This window comes from Triturus cristatus, chromosome 2_2, assembly GCF_964204655.1.
Source record: "Triturus cristatus chromosome 2_2, aTriCri1.1, whole genome shotgun sequence".
Taxonomy (NCBI): Eukaryota; Metazoa; Chordata; class Amphibia; order Caudata; family Salamandridae; genus Triturus; species Triturus cristatus.
The window spans coordinates 219,799,505-219,816,948 of record NC_140582.1 but is presented as its reverse complement, the minus strand read 5'-3'; the positions used below and the strand labels follow the sequence as shown (position 1 = coordinate 219,816,948).

Sequence of the window (17,444 nt, the reverse complement as noted above, 5' to 3'; positions counted from 1 at the left end):
TTTCGACCCATAAGGTCCATTCTTTTACTCTCCTTATCTGGAGTTAGGCTCATAGTAGTTGGGGTGTAGGCCCTCTTTCTCGTGGTTGTTGACCTAATAGAGTCCGCTGGAACCATACCCTTTTTGTAGGCAGGATCTTGTGAAGAGAACTTATACTTTTTCTCTGACCTTGCTGTAACGGCTCGCATGTGGCCGGTTCTTTAAAGGCCTTCCTCTCCTGGTCCAAAACACTTGGGAGCTTAAGCAAAAATAGACTCTTTGATTGTGTGGGCAGAAGAGTCTCCAGCAGGCAATGAGATTGTGGTTTCTCTTCTTCCAACTGGACACTATTTGCCTGCTGCCTTTATCACCTAGTTGTAGATGCAGAAGTCATCTGATGGTGATGGCCTTCATGGGGAGCCGTCTACCCCTTTCTCTGGTGAGTGTCTCAATGTCTTTCCATAGAGTTCCTCTGAACCCTGATACAGTCCTGCCATCTTCTCTTCCTACTCTTCATAGAAGAGTTCCTCCTCCTATTCTTCCCTAGGCTCTGGTGTTAGTGGAGGATCGATTTCCTCAAGGATTTTCTCACTAATCCTTCGGCGTTGCAGCTTTTCTCGGAATTGAAAACTCCTTCAGACTTTCGTCAAAGTGCTTGCTTTTCTGGAGCAGAACTGCTATTTCAGCTTCAAGATGCCCTTTCTTACTCCCGATTCGGGCTGTCTGTTGTTCAGTGGGAAGGTTTTCAGTCGTCTTCCACTTCAACATTGAAGAGTCTTTTACCAACGAAGTGGTCATCGAGCTTTGATGCTCTGCTCGCGACTTCATGTTTCGAAGTTGAAACATCCTTTTCTCATCCGTCCTTCGAAGACATGGACTTGTTTGGAGTTTTTCTCTCTGCAGGTGTTCCTTTCAAGGGCTCGGAGGAGCTCCTTGTCTCGGGTTGCAACTGCGGTCGTCGAGTGCTCCCTTCAAGGCCCTCGAGTTGAATTTTTGTGACTCTGGCATGATTTGATGACAAAGGTTCTTTTACCTCGGTTCCGAGTGTCTTCTTGCCCCCTGGGCATCGACTATCTCTAGGTCGACCTCCACTGATTCCCCTTCTGCTCTTTTGGCGATGTTCTCCTCGTCACTCAAGAGAGCCAGGTCTCATAGGGAAGACGTTGTCAGCTGCCCCTGCATGGTGTGGTGGGCTCGCCTCTGCCTCTCTCTTACCCTCAGTGTTAACGCGAAGCAGGCACTGCAGTCCTCGCTTCGATGGTATACAGGCAGACATTTGCAGACTGAGTGTTTGTTCTTCTGTGAGAACTTGTGGTGGCAGATCTTACAGAACTGGAATGGTGTCTACTCCATTAGGGGGCTCTCTATGCGGGCATTCTCCAAATCTGTAAAGGAAATTTGTCTCCATCCCTTGAAATCTCCTTCAGTACCTTCCTTAGATGTTCTTCTCTACCTCTGGTGGATTTACGGCGATCTTCTCCTGAACATCTGTGAACAACTTCTTCCAAGTGTTGGAGAGCCTTCAGTAAGCATCCAGACCTAATGGCAGAAAAAAAGAATCTGAAGATGGCTACCAGAAATGAGCTTCCACAAAAATAAAAAACAGAGCTATACTAAGGCCTAAAACATTCGAGAGAATTCCGCACCCAACCACTAGATGGCAGAATAATGCACAGCATGTGAATCCAGAAAAGATTCACGCTGCAAAATCTTGGGTATCTTGACTATGGACTCACTCATGGACACTGCAGGTATGCTGCCACCATTGCTCCTGGACACCGCCTGTAGGTTTCAAATGCCCAGCTCTCTCAAGCTGAGCTCCACGGCCAACTTTTTATCCTCAAGAGTCTGCTCTTTCTCCAATTTAGCAAGGGCCTGCTCCTTTTCAAGTTTGGCAAGAGCTTGATCCTTTTCTATTTCCAATTTGGCAAGAACCTGCTCTTTGTTTAATTTAAATTTTTTTTACATTTATTTTTTTACTCCAGCGTTAGCTTCCTCTCCTTCCTCCTGTCCATCAGCTCCTCTGGGACAGGTTCCTTGAATATATCGAAAAAAGGGACCCCCTGGGGCAGGGAAAATATCACATTGTTTGGCGGTCATGTAACTGCCGGCTAAAGCTCACTGAGGGCACATATACTTCTCTTAGCCACAGGAAATATTCGCAAATAGCGGATCATTCGTCACACATTGATGGGTCTGAGAAAATTAATGTAGAGCAATTAATTGTTCCTTGTATTCGCTAACAGAGACACGCATCCATCCTGTTGTTCGTCGTTTCTTCAGCCTACCCCTTTGAGGAGGCAGTTTAATTTAACTGAAATCCTTTGGATTTGAACATCTCCAACAATAAGATTGGTTACTCACAGGATAAAGGTCTTGAAGTAGCTTTCCTGAAGAACGTGGTTGTACACCGTAACGCATGTAGAAAGAAAGAATATAAGCCACAGTGATTGAACCTTTTGGAATTCAAAATCTGGAGAAAATACATTGCATACAAAGAGATAAAGAAAACAACTTACATTGACTGAACAGCAAGAGGTAATATCTGGAGAAATTACATTGTATATCAAGATTGCACTATAAAGAACCATTCATTCGAAGATAGGAATTTTAATTGTGAGATCTACATCTCTAACTGAAATGTGACCATATCCTGTGTGATTCCATTTTTTGATTGCAAGATGAGGATGTATGTATAAGCATGCAGGTATGATATTGTTTGAGTAGCCTGGATTTTAATCTGTGTATTCATAAAACAGAATATTAAAATTTTCCATTGTGCATTATCAATAAAGATGTGAATAAAAAGAACATTTTTTTTCTTTGAGCCATATATATTGCATGAATAGATATACGAATGATTTTGGTTGCTGGGGGTTTTCTACAATGTTGACATTCCTTGAAGACACACGGCTGCCTGGTCGGCTGAGGACTTCCACTGTTGCAGAGGATTTTACCCTCTCACATCAGTAGGCTGCATGACAGGACCTCCTGACAGGTCCTGCTCCAATTCCTCCTCGTTAGACTGAGCCCTCCATCTCATCTGTGTGGGCTGCTGCCCATGCTCTTAAGGCTTTTTGAAGCTCTGCCTTCTTGGCACTTCCTTTAGTGAACACCCTTTGGCAGAACCGCTTCAGCTGGGCCACTGTGTAGATCCAGATTGGCCAGCTCATATTCCATATTGCCAGATAAGGCAACAAACATTTTAGAAAAAAATTAGCATTAGGAAAAATGCATTTGAAAAAATCGAAGATGTCAATTTAGGGAGAATCGATAAAGGTTCAAAATGGTCTTAGTATAGAGTTGTAGCGAACAATGAATTACTACATGGTATTGCACAAACAAGTCCTATCCTCACTGCTGACCACCAATGTTAGAAATGGGGTTTCTGGTTGGCAAAGGTATGCACCCTGTCCAAACAGAGACCACCACTCTAGTCAAGGTAACCTATGGACATACTAAAAGATAGCCTGTGCTTACCCTCTGGTAGCTTGGCAGAGAGCAGTCAGGCTTATCTAAAGAGGCAATCTGTAAAGTATTTGTGCAACACACATACAGTAACACAATGAAAACACCACAAAAGATATATTTAGAAAACTAGATTTTCATCTTCTTAACAAAAAAAAGACCAAACCGGCAAAAATCCAATGAGTACAAGTTGAGATATGAATTCTAAAAGAGTATGTATAAAAATAGTGTTTAGAAGCAAATATCGCTTTAGGGGTAACTTGGTCAAGCTGGACCAGGGCAAAATCAACAGTTCAAGCATACCGCAACGGAGTGCAGGCAAAGTACAGGAGCCACACAAGCCCTGGGGAACAGAGTACCTTGATCCTAGTTGCAAATACAAGATGTGGGGGTCGATAGGACTCCTGCAGTTGAGGGAATGCGATGATTTCACACATGCATTGATTTCAAAGCTAATGTGCCAGGCTTCTCCGCGCTTTTCTAAGGGATGAGTCGCTCTTCCTTCAGTGGTGGCAGCGATGCGGTGGTTGATGCGGGGGCTCAGGTGAAGCTGCTCAGGCCCATAGTGTGGTGCGAGGATTCTGCTCCCGCAACAGGATTGATGCGCCAATTCGGCTTACAGCAGACAGGAGAAGCATCAATTTCACTGTATTTTGTATCAGTGAACCAGGAGGAGGGGTAGCGACTGAGTTTCCTAAGTCTCAAAAGGAGGCAAGCCAACAAGCCATTGGAGAACACTTGGATGGGAAGACAGAGTCCAGCTCTTCATCTCTTTCAAAGAGCAGCAGGCAGCACAAAAGAAAAGCAGGCCACAAGTCAAGCAAGGAGTCCTTTAAGCAGCAAATAAGTTAGTTCTTATGACAGAGTTTCAGTTGTAGATCCAGAAGTATCAGATTTGGTGCGGTCAGAGACCCTGTACTTATACCCAAATGTGCCTTTGAAGTGGGGATAACTTCAAAGAAGGGTCGTTGAAGTGCACAAGTACCGTTTCAGCCCTTTGTATGGGGTCAGGTCACTACCTATTGAAATGTGAGCATCAGCCACTATCTTCTTTCCTGCCCAGGAAGAGTAATCAGAATGCAGATGTATCTAGATGGGTACTCAGACATATAGCCTTCCTGTGTTTGTGGCTCTCGAGAGGGAATACAGAAAGTGCAGCTGTCATCTACCCCAGACATATTGGAGACAGGCTGCAAACACACAGAGTTATAAGGGCGGAGAAATGTCCACTTTATAAAATTGCCATTTCTAAAACCGTATTGTTAAATCCAACTTCATCGGTAAGGTGGGTTTATCAATACCATTTCAAAGTTATAAAACAACCCAGCTACTCCTTTCTAATCCGGAATCACAACGTAAAAGGGTATTAAGGAATTCCCAATGTTAACCTATGAGAGGAGCGGTTTGTCACTACCAGGACATGCAAAACATAAAAGTACATGCCCTACCTTTTACTTACACAGCACCCAGCCCTTAAGACTATCTAGGGCCTATGTTAGGGGTGAAGTGTGTAATAAAAGGGAGTTTAAGGCTTAACAAGTAGTTTTAAATGCCAAGTCGAAGTGGCAGTAAACTACACAACCAGGCACTGCAACGGCAGGCCTGACACGTTTGAAAAGCAACTTATATGGTTGGCACATTCGGCTCTCAGGCAGACTAGTAGCATCTAGGTTACAGTCCCTGGTTATATGATATACTACTTTACAAGGGGCTTGCATGTAAACTAGATCTGCCAATTGTGTATATGCCAGTGTCACCAGGTTTAGGTGAGAAGCACATGAACTTTAGCTCTGGTTAGCAGTGGTAAAGTGCTCGGAGTCCTGAGGCAAGCAAAAATAATCTGCCAAAAAAGGAGGTAAGCAGGCAAAAAGACTGGGGAAAGACCACCCTAAGGCTGACAGGTCTAACAACTGGTGAGAGACTTGCTCCAGGCCTTGCTATGTTCAACTGTTGGGTTTTACACAGCTGAGCTAGGGTGGACCCTTTTTCCAGGGTGCAATGCCCAATTCTCAATCCCTGAGATATCAGAGTTCAGGTACTATGAACTATTTATTCCTAGGGTTGTTGACTACTCCTGGACCTTGTGGGCCAGAACATCTCAAACTTTGTTCAGGTGCCTCCAACTGTTTCCGGATATTATCTAGCATTTCATAGGCCCATGCGTGTGCACCACTTTTGGGCAGTTGCCAGACTGGAGTGCAAACAATTTGCCACCTAGCTTCAGGTTTTCTTTAATTGTGGATGTTTGGCACCTGCATTGCATACAAAGTATCTGCCAAGGATACTAAGCAGGACAGGACACCGCTTATTTTATACTGTTGTCTTCTCATGAATGTAACAAAAACACTAATTGTTAAACAGTTTCTGCTCAAAATTGGCACCAAATCCACTAAATTTAAACTACAGTATCAAGCTAAGAATTATTTTTAAAAATTGTGTCAGTGTTACACAGTCTTCCACTGGCTGCCAGTGAAGGACAGAATGGCATAGAAATGTGTTTGCTTTTTACTTAAATACTTTGAATGTATTCCCATCTGGGTGTAGTATTCAACTGTTGGAATGTTTATAAGCTAAATAAAGACCGATCACAGTGGGGGTTGGAAGATGGATACCATTGACCTTGCTGCTGATAAAAACTGTTAGACCCAATCAGACAGGAAACAGACATGAAAGACTTCAAAAGGAACCTTAAGAACCTTTTCTTCTAAAACACCAGCCAAATTGATAACAGACTGACACTTCGACGCTGCTTGTCATGTGTGTCTAAATAGGTCCTAAATAAGATGGTGTTTCTTGATTCGGTTTTTGCAATACTCTGGAAAAAGCTCAACATCTGGGTATAGGACACTTTTATAAATACTTCATTATGAATCACCTTCTGTGCATTACTTTGTGTTTCTTTCAATACTCTTACAGTCTATAATCATTTCCTGTAGCGTATCCGAATTAATTTGATGGATCTTTTGGCATTCTCCATTTGTTTTTGTTGCCCTCGTTTCAAATGTCTGCTATGTTATGTGTATTTGTAAAGTGCACTATCACCCACAAGGGTATTCTGCTACTTTGGTACAAACCACAATTTTGGTACCCTAAGGAACCAGCAGGGTGGCTTCTGACACTTCTCTTAAAAGCAGATCCTTGCTAAAACATCTTGGTAGCCAGTGTTGGTCTCATCCGGTCTCCAAACTGGTTGCAGTATCCTTGTAACCCCTATGGAGGTGAATGTCCCACAGAGGTAGGTGCTTTTCTTTGTGGCCTATCTCAATGAAAACTAAACTAGCTCAGAACTGGCCAGGAACTGGCCAATTTGTCAAAAACTAGCTTCCTTCTGCCTTTGTACAATTTACATTACTGCAATGTGACAGCTGGTTGCTCCTTCTCAGGTTGGACATCTGGTTTACCTGATGGACGTCTCGTTTTGACCTCATAGGCCCTGCCATTTCCCCATGTTGACGTTTGGCCTGTGGCTGCAGTTTTCAGTCACTTCTTCCCGTATTATTCTGTTATTTCATGATTAAAAAGCTCAGACTATCCCAAACGGCCTTGATGCAGGGTTACATAACATAAAACATTCAGAGTGCAAAAGTCCAACTAGATGGAACAATACATGTAAGCTTCCTCAACTGACTTGGTGATCCAGACAGAAATTCTTTGTTTCACCTTCTACACTCCATTGCTTTCCAAAGGCACTCCGAGTCCCTCTCCACTTCAGCTTAAAGTGAGGGAACTGTCGAAGTTTCCCACAATCCAGAGAATATATCAAATCTCTTTATATGGCCTAGTCTAAACTGGGTTCTCTTGTGTGGTTCAGAATTTGAGCCCCTTGTTGGCCCACCTTGGAACCACGTAGTTTGACTGGTAGCTCACTGATGTGCTTTACTTAACCTCAGATTTGTCACAAGGAGTTCCTTTCTGTTCCCTTAACCTCTAGGGTCAGTTGAGATGTAGTTAGGGATGCCTCCACCGGAATCATACGTGGTGCTGCTGAGTGCAGGGGGGATGTCAGTGACTGGGCATCACTGTAGAAAGTTGGCTATCATTTTCTTTTATTTTGCTGCCTTTCTAGCTTAGACATTACTGTAATTAAGTAAATGCCGGGATTTGGAAAATAATTCTTGCCACCTCCCTTGTCAGGAATGCTTGGCTGTCATCTATAGTTCTCCTTCTGCAAAGCCAAAGTAAGATCTTTTAGCATTCTTTTTTAAATAAACATCAAAGTCAAATCAGAAATTACTTGTTCTATACTTGCAAGAGAGCCTAATAGTAACACAGGTGTTCAAAAAAATGGGGATGATTTGAAACTGCTAGTAGCCATGCACAACTCACAGCTTGGCCAATAAAGAATTATCTGATTCTCGAGAGAGAGCGAGAGGGTCACCTAGAACTAGGGGGTCAAACAGTAGAACAGAAAATCTTGTAATAGATTACTGTGCCTACCATTTAACTAGTTGAAGTCTCCTCAACCAAAGGCTTTCGAATAGGTTTTGGAAGAAGTACCTGTGGTCTTAATCCAAAAACAACTTTTAGAACAGGTTCAAGGCAAAGCTTTAGCAGTTATGTACCAAAAGACCCTGAGCATCAGTAAGCTGTGGAGGTTATGATGCTGTACACATGCGTTAGCTGGATATTAGGTTTCATGCACACTCACAGATGTAACCTGACAGTACATCATCTATCGGCAGCGTGTTGAGTAGGTAGAAGATAAATGAGAATCAATCATTCGGGCAGTGTTTTACTACAGTTTTTGCATCCATGTTTCCCCATCTTGAGGTATTCTTACAAGCTGGTACACTGGATCCTGCCAACCAAGTGGTACACCACGAAGATATTATCAAAAAAGTTGTGAAGTTCCTTGGCAATCTCTGTAGGGGTTCCTTTTCATTTTGTAATAGCCCACAGATGGAATCATACCCAGACCATGGCCCTCAAGACCAAGTTCCTGCTTGAGGTGTGCGAAGCCAATAGTAATATTTGGTCTGACACTCTGGTATCAGGAGAGAGCATCTAATATACTAAGAGACCAGGGGTAAAAAATAAATGGAATGTCCTATTGGAAACTATAGAAACCAAAAACTATTGATCCTTCAGGGAAACTTCTCACAGCAGAGCTAAGCCATACCTCAAGTTCATATTCTTGAAAATCAATGGCATTTCCATTTCTCTGATTTGTTTAATAACTAAAAGTAAAGGATCATAAGCTGGTAGACCACCAACCACTTCAAAGTGTGTGAGAAGTAAACCATCCACATCTAACCTCTTTTGAAGAGGTGCTCAAGACAATATGATCCAAAACAAAGAAAAGTGCCAGGCCTGTGCATAATTCCGGTTTATATAAGTGAGAGGATCAAGAGATCAGTGATTTATATATTCCAAGATCACCCAATTTTAAGAAGAGGCTAATATAGCGCATAGCCGAAATTTTCCATATATACCGGGCTGATCCACAAGAAGCACCTCCCACCAACTAGCCACTTCAGGACCAAATAATCCTCTCAAATACAATTCATTTCTAGACAAGTCTTTTGTGATCATGAGGTGCAGTGCAGTGACTAGCGAGGCCTGATGTGATGTTTGGCATGACTGGAATTAGAATGCCAAAGATGCAGGAATATGGAATCCAATATCTGCCACCAACAAGCATTAGATACAATGAAAGAAGCTCCCGTAAAAATAGATGACAGAAGGAAGCCCTTGTCTGCTCTGAAGTGATCTAGATTTGCCGTAGGTAAAGAGTCGCTGTCACTTCCTTCCACTGCATTTATGGCAAATTGGCAACATTGGTAACCTTTCCACTTTGAAGCTCCAGAAATTGGCACTCAACTCCTCAACCACCATTAAAACCACATACAGTAGAACATGTGCTTGCTCAGTATTATTATTCTTAACCACGTCTACGAATAGAAGTGGTTCGTTAGCATTGGGCTAAAACGTGCAGACACCAAAACTATCATATTTAGTTATCTGGGTTACCTCGTTTTGCTGAAATCCCAACAACAATTATCAACCTTTTTTCAGCTTAAACCCCAAAATGTTTCAGGACACAACAGAGAAATCGTAGAAGGAGCTTAGAAGACAGCATGGATAAAAGTCCAGAGGCGGGATCAGTAACTCAGAAAAATGTCCCACTTGAAAAGTTATCCCATTTAACACAAGGAGACTGCTTTAATCATGAAAAAAAGCAAAAAGGGTGAACATATTTATGGTGAAACAAAGGCAAGCCCAGGATTGGAAGGAAACAGAGTCCCTCACAAACAAAGCCATCTACTAGTCTTTAATGTTTCACAAGCCGTATTCTGAAGCACAGACAGTGTTCTCTTGTACAAAATATTCCCAAGTTTCCTACTGAGTAGAACGGTAAACCCAGTCATAGAAAAATACATTGCAATATTGAAAAAACCTTACCAAACAGGATGAACAGTGCGTGAGGTGTTATGGCCTGTCAAAAAAAGAGAAACATTAAGAACAAGCAGTAAAATGCCTAAGAAAATAATGCACAAAATTCCTAGAAGACCTGCATATCAAAACATATCCGAAATTTAAATGCTGTGCAGTGTTTTTAAAGTGGATGAATGTGACATGAATGTGGGTTGTGGGAGTTGATAGTGACGAATCAGAAGCCTCCTAACATAAAGGGAAGCCGTTTTATTAAAATATACAGATAAGATAAATGCCAGGACTAAGAGCAGTAAAAATACCTGAATGCATCAAGCCCACAACAGGAGAGTAAGGTTACCTGGGTCAACCCCACTCTATCTGCCCTGCTCAAAAAACCTGAAATGTATCTTGCTAACAAAGCCAACCTTCTCTTCTCATCCAATCCCACTCCACCGTAGTCAAAAAAAAAAGTGCCAAGGATGAAACTACAGCTTGTACCATTCACGGTCCCTGCCCCTGCCCCTGCTGCAAAACTTAAGTGTCACTGGCCTGCTATTAATAGGGTTCTGCACCAGCAAACACTGGCACAAATTATGCGCTGCTCTAGTCCCAAACCCCTGGCACTGCTCACAAGCAGTGGAGTGGTAGCACGGACCCTGGATTCTGGATCCAGGCGAATGGTGCCTCCAAGCAGCTCCCACTATTTCAGACCAAATGCCCATAGTTATCTTACTAGGATTCCAAATTAAACAACCATACTGAGAGCTCATCACCATTCTGTAGGAAGGTAGGATCCTTCTGCATGGGTACCCCCACTTTTTGCCTGGTACTAAGCTGTGTTTTGACTAGTCTGACTGGGATCCTGCTAATCAGGAACCCAGTCTATCTGATTTCTACCTAAACTGTTATGTTATGTACTTTGGTACACTCCTGATTGGATACTGAGGTATCCTGGTCAGTCCCTAGTATATGGTACCCATGTACCCAGGGCATAGGTACTCCAGAGGACTCCCTTGGGCTGAAGCATGTATTATGCCAACCATGAGAGGCCATGCAAAATGGAACTACAGGCCTGACATTGTAGCCAGAGTAAGTTGGTGTATGCACCACTTACTAAAGATATAGGTTTACTATACCCAAGGGTCACTGCACCTAAAACCTACAAGTCACTCCTACAGCAGGCCTTTACAATCCTGAAGGCAGGGTGCTTGGTTCTAAGTGAGAGGATGCTCCTGCATGAGCAGGACACCCCTGCAGCCTTCGGAGTCTATTCTCTCGGGTTGTCAGTGAAGCAGCAATATACTAATATACAGGGGCATTATGAGACCACACAATGACCATCTCGAAAACAGCTGCAATGAACCCTATTGTGTTTGGTGTCAAACATGTTGGAATCATACCCCCACACCACCCCTCTGTCCAGGCCCTCCCCTGGGAGGGTCCCCTGAATCTTCCCAACACTTTCCTTAGGGTACCTAAGGGCTTAACTGGGGATAGGTCCTTAGATTCGTCATGGACAAGATTCAGAACTGAAACCACAGCACTTCGACCACCTGGGCACTCTGGACTTCGTTTGGGCCTGACTTGTCTCACTCTCAGTCTGTTGCATGGTCTGTGTCTGTGAACCATACAAGATCAGTGCAGGACCTGTGGAGCATCCAAGACACCTGAAGATAATCTCCCATGGAGTGAAGTAGTCACTCCCCTGCATTTGCAGGCACCGCAACACTGCTGACCGGTTTGCTGATCCTGAGCTCCTACGGACTCTGAAGGGTTCAACAACACAGGAGGTGGGTTTCTAAGTCTATCGAGGCCCGAGCTGCCCTCTCACTCAGTTTGACGTCAGAATCCCTTGTGGGGGCTGCAATACCCGAACTACTGTGCACTGCATACTTTTGCAAGTGCAAATGCTTGTTGGCAAATCTGCAGCAAGTGCATTGGGCTCCAAGTAGCCTCAACCTCTGGCAACTTCTCCTTCAAAGATCTTCAACCACATCGCACTGTGTGCTCCGTGGCCTGTTTTGTAAAGATGCTCGAGGTTCTCTCGCAACTCCGGTGCCTCCGGCCTGTGGGTCCAATTGAGGGTCATTTTAGCTTGCCTTGGGCTCCCCCGATTGCTCGGGGCCTGCCCTGACTCACCTTCTTTTGGTGAGTCTTCTGGACCTTGTTTGTCCGAACCATATACTTTCTTGACCTCCTGTGTGGGTTGCCTGTGCCAAGGCTTGTTGGTGCTCCCCCAGACACAGACCCCTCAGCTCTCGACATCCTTCATGGGACAGCTCGTATCCGGCTCCTGGTCATCCTCAGTGTCACCTGGTCCTTGCGGCTGCAGAGTCAAGGTCAGGGTCAACAATCCTGAAGCACCCGACATCAGTGGGCATTCGTCTACCGAGCCCCTGGTCACTCTCGAGTGACCCAGACTCTGTCCCCTCTGTTTTCAGGTACTCTTCATCATTAATCCACATTTGGATTCCCACGGACACTTTCTTCTCTTCCAGCAGTGGCAGTTTCCTGAACTACTCCATTGGGTTTGACTTCGGTTTCCGACACCACTTCGCCCCTATGTACCTGGCTTCCCTAGGATAGGTAACTTGGGTACCTCGGTAATCCACGGGTGGGGTGGCTCTCCAACCTTCTGTCTTCCAAGGGGTTTCTTCAGGGTTCACTGGGAAGGGTCCCTATTCTTTAAAATTTCAACTGTGACTTTCACATAGACTTGTAAGGAGCACGCAGTCGTCTTCAAAGACTGCACACGCTTTCCGTGGGGTCCCCATCTACTCACCTTGGGTGGTTCCTTGGGGTCCCAGCAATTCATGTCCTCTCAACATTATCTTGACTCGATTCGTGGTTCTTATATCATTTTTAGTATATGGTTTGGTCCCCCCCCCCTGGGGCCCACTGTGTATTAGTGCTATATACTGTGATTTCTTTGCTTAAGTATTGTGTGCTTTGTGTATATCTCTGTGTGGGAGATACTGTAACGTACTAGATAGTGTTATATAATAAATACATATTTTTATAACTACTGTGTGGTTCTCTTTTCATTTAATCTATACTATAAGATTACATTCTGGTAAAACAAACTGCTTTACACTCCTTCACGACTAAGCCTGAAGGCTGCTCTCCACAGCTACCACTTGGATAGCTTTCTAAGGTTATCCAAGACCTCTCAAATCACCATAAGGGTTTTCTAGACTGGTGCAAGGTGCCCACTTACATAAGTGGACATCATATACCAGGCCAGCTTCTCACACATTCTAGTTCTTGTCTATCAATATGTCCTTATTTCATCAAAGATACCGGACTTTGCGCCACAAGCCCCTGCAGAGAGGTGCCTTTCCAGTGCCAACCACCTCAAACCACTTGCTCTCCGGTCCCACCACCCGTGACACTGCAGATCTTTGGTGCTAAGTTCCATGGTTCCCATCATTAGTAGAACAATAAAATAGAAGGAAGTTCAATTCAACACACTAATACTGAACCCCAAGATGCTTATTGTGTACAATTACTACAGCCTGATGTAGTTAACACAGACTTCAAACCTTTGTTCCAAATAGGTTCAGTTTCAGTGCATTTATTCAGGCCTTAAATAAAACTATACATGAGATGTAAAACTTGTATAAAAATTAGAAGCAGCAAAAGTTCTCATTAAAACAAATCACACCAGTTAAAGTACTTTAAGAAAGGTGCAATATAACATGCATCCAGTCTGATAAAGTGCTGAAAACTGTCCACCAAGTGAAAATAAAGTGCATAATGCAATTTGACAGACGTCCGGGTCGCATTAATAATTTCAAAGCAACAGTACTGTTCTTAATGTGCATGGCCCGAGGAAGTAAAAGGTTTATATTCTCCAGAGGGCCAAATACAGGGCCCTCCCCACTGGTTAACAATTATTTTCAGCAGTTGCCACTATCAGTTTTTATTCTACAAGGCCCATAAATTTCAGAAAACGCATGGTGAGAGAAAGATGCGCCACTTGAAAGCATGATGTTACTGCCGGCCTACAAGAAAGACCAGTTGAACTGAGGTTTAAAGCAAAGCACACCTCTCATTCAACAAAGCCGGGCAGATGCAGACTACATGACTATGTGTGATGGATTCCTTGTGTGTATTCCACAAAATCAAGTAATTTATTTAGCAGGCATTGTAGCCCTATCCTGGTCCTAGATATCAAGAGAGCATCATCCGCATTGAGGAGGCACCTGATTGAGTTGCATGTGCAATTATATTCTCCAGGACCGAAGAAAGAGCAGCCAGAAAGATATTAAAAATGTAATTGGGCTAGTATGCAACCTTAGTTTAATCCTGTCCTAGTGTTGATTTTGCGAGTAAGCGCACTACTGTCCCAGATTTTAACTCTGAGCCAGATGTTGGAGTATATTGTTACAATACTCTTCAACAAAGCTGGTGGAATGCCCCGCACTGCTAGTTTGAATCATACGATGTTCTGGGGACGGAACCAAAGGCAGCTTTAAAATCAACAAAGCAGAGGTACAACATGGATTTATTTACAGTCACAATGCTAGTGTGGGTTGCCAATGAGAGAAGGTTTGCGGAGGTTTCAATCCCTTCTCTAAAGCTAGATTTGTGTGGTGGACCCATCTGCTGATCATTTGCCCACGTCTTTTAGTTACAGGCCAGCAAATTATTTTACTTTGTTGTCGAGAAGGAAAATTTGACGGTAGTTAGCTGGGTTAGAAGTTTACCCCCTTTATAGATTGGGGGTGAATGTTGCATTGTTCAGCATTCCATCCATCATTTAGATCTATAATCACTGCATTACCATACAGCAGATCCCTGATTCTTGGTGCAGAGCAATAATTCACCCAGTCACAAAGATCGGGGTTTAATCCATAGTTCTTTTGCTCACCACGCCACCCCAGTTTGGACTCGGCAATATGCAAATCAGCCTTGACCCTGCTCCTCATGGGAACAGTCCAGTCTGAACTCCCAAGCCAGGACCTCGTGGACCGGAAACAAGCATCCTAGGACCAGGCCGCAATGAGGCACAGGAGAGCGGCATCACCACCCGCTTCACCACCTCCTCTTTCAACACCTCGCTATGGACTGGGGTGGCCCTAGTGCAGGGACAACAGGCAACTATTGGAGAGGAGACCTGCAGCAGGAACTACACAGCGGCCTAAATGTGAGGTCAGCGACTCGAGGTGCAGGGAGCATGGGGCAACAACTGGCATCACCCGAGACACTGGTGCTTAACCCAATTCCAACAAGGCTGCAGAGGAGGGTGAATAGGCAGTAGAGGAAGAAGGGCATGCCCACTTAATTTAAAGGTGTGCACCACACTCCAGGGCCGGACTGGCCAGACAGTGCATTGGGCATTTTCCCAGAAGGCTTGAAGGGGTGGGGTGGTTTGCAGCAGTGGTGGGGGCCTGGTTTGTTAATGGGGGCTGATATTGCAAGACTCAATGAGACTAGGAGAGACAAACACTCTGAGCTGGATGAGAGGGTGAGAGTCCGAGAGAAGGCCCATAAATAATCAGGAGCTCAGAGTGCAGAGAAAACTTTCACCCACCAGACAACAACTCAAAGTGGTGGATTGAAATAGGGCAGAGAACGCCCTCTTCAGCAATAAGCAAAAATCATATGCATTGGGACAATAAGGCTGGGTGACTTTTCGCCAATGAACTGCGAGCCCGAAAATCCACAAAGACAGTATAGCGAAGATCCAAACAGAAGGCCATAGCATCCTCAGCGATGTGGACGTCTCACAGGCATTTGAGTGCTTCTATGCTAACCTTTACACAGCACAGGCAGCAGACACCAATGAAGTCAGTACATACACCTCAGCGACACACACGCCTACCAGAGCGAGAGGCAATCTCTCAGCAGGCACCTATTAGAGTGGAAAAGGTTCTCTTTACCATCTACCAGATTCAGGTTTGCAAGGCCTTTGGTCTGGATGGGTTAAACTCATTTACAAACTATTTAGTTCCCAATTGACCTATATTGGCACTCGCCTTTACTCGTTGGGAGAAATGGGTGCCCCTCCCTGAAACAATGCGGGAAGCAATGATCACAGTGATCCCTAAACCTAGGGCAGACCAGACAGATTAATTTCCTAGCAGTTTTAGTGGTATATACACACATCACCCTAAGTGGACAGGAACATTAACTAGCTCTCTATGCTGATGATGTCATTGTTGCCTTGACCCACCCAGCCCCATTCCTCGCTACCAGCCCTTTTGAGTGAGCTGGAGGCATTCATGAGGCTCTCCAGATGTCAAGTCAACATACAAAAGACGCATGCCCTCAATCTCAATATCCCACACAGCAACAGGGTCCAACTGGAATTCTACTTTCTGTTCTTATGGGCGATTCAGGGGAAGACTTACTTTAGTCTGAAACTTTACTCCTCATTTTATTTTGAAGGTTTTGTATAGCGCGAACAAGACCCTTGCGGGTATCAGAGCGCTTTACAAGGTAATTGTAGGTGATGGACAAACAAAGAAATCATATAAGGTGTACTAATGTATAAGTGGAAACTATTTTGATAAATTTACAAAATGGCAGATATATACGAGACTGTTTAAACGAAAAAAATTGAGTGAGGGTTAGTTGATAAAACTTGTACATAAGAATACTATAATTTATAGGCTCGCAAATATATAAGTGTCTCTGTGAAGAGTTCAAGTGAATTTGGCCATGAGAATCGCTTTCACGGGGCGTGGCCAAGATGGCCGCCGAGACGGACGCGACCTGCTAGGGCTCCGGGATCGGGCTTTACCCTCGCCTGTTACCGGCCCGCTTGGGGGAGCCCCATGACCACCTGAGGCTGCCTTGTGAAGCGGGGAGCCCAGCGCTGCTGCCCCGGTGACGAAGCGACTCTCCGGTGCCGGACCGCGAGCGCGGGAGCTGCCTCGAGGAGGAGGCGCCGGCCCCAACATAGCGCCCGCCTGAGGCTGCCGCGGCTGCTGTTGCCCTGCGGGCCCGGATCAGGACACTGGTGGCGGCGATTCCGCTCCCCGGCTGCATGCCACGGGCGGCGGAGTGCCTGCAGTGAGAGCAACACTGCGGGGGGGCTCCGGGTTCCGGGACTGCGTTGGTGCCGATGGGCCCCCGTGAGTTCCCCCTCCCCTCCCCCCTGTATGGTGGACACTGGCAACGGCCCGGATTGTCGCTGGAGCCGTGGGGTGAAGAGAGTCAACGAGCGGTGCGCAGACTGAAGGCGCTGATCGGCGGGGACTGCCGCTGCTGCCAGCCCCTGCGGCGGTGAGGCGCCTGAGAAGGACCGGGAGAGGGCTGTGCGGCTGGATTGCAGGTGGGCCGGCGCGGCGGGGACCCGGAGTGGTGGCGGTACTCCTCGGGGGGGGGGGGGGGGGGGCCCCGGTGCAGATCACGAAGGTGCCCGCCTGACTTTAAGATGGCGGCATATGGCGCCCAGACCTACTGAATTGAGCAGCGCATCGGCGAGCTCAGGGAGAGTTGCGCGCCTGCTGCTGTGACCCGGAGGTGCTGCCAGGCTCCCGCTCCGACGGCGGCGGGGGCTCCGAGAGGTGTGGGGCTTGCCTTGGGCCTCCAGGCGACTCTGACCCGGCGGCGGAGCCTGGTCCACAGACGCGCGGAGAAGAGAGCGCTGGACGCGGCGGACGAGAGCCTGG

At 45.5% G+C, this 17,444-nt stretch overlaps 1 protein-coding gene across 5 annotated transcripts in view; it reads right to left on the bottom strand.

Moving 5' to 3' along the window:
• The window catches only part of PTBP3 (polypyrimidine tract binding protein 3), a 683,480-nt gene that overhangs the window by 64,744 nt on the left and 601,292 nt on the right, over window positions 1-17,444 (bottom strand). For all 5 annotated transcript variants that reach the window (XM_085641272.1, XM_085641268.1, XM_085641270.1 and 2 more), the window contains one exon: window positions 9,850-9,883. In XM_085641272.1, the coding sequence (XP_085497398.1) occupies window positions 9,850-9,883 (34 nt within the window). The remainder of the gene's footprint in view (window positions 1-9,849; window positions 9,884-17,444) is intronic.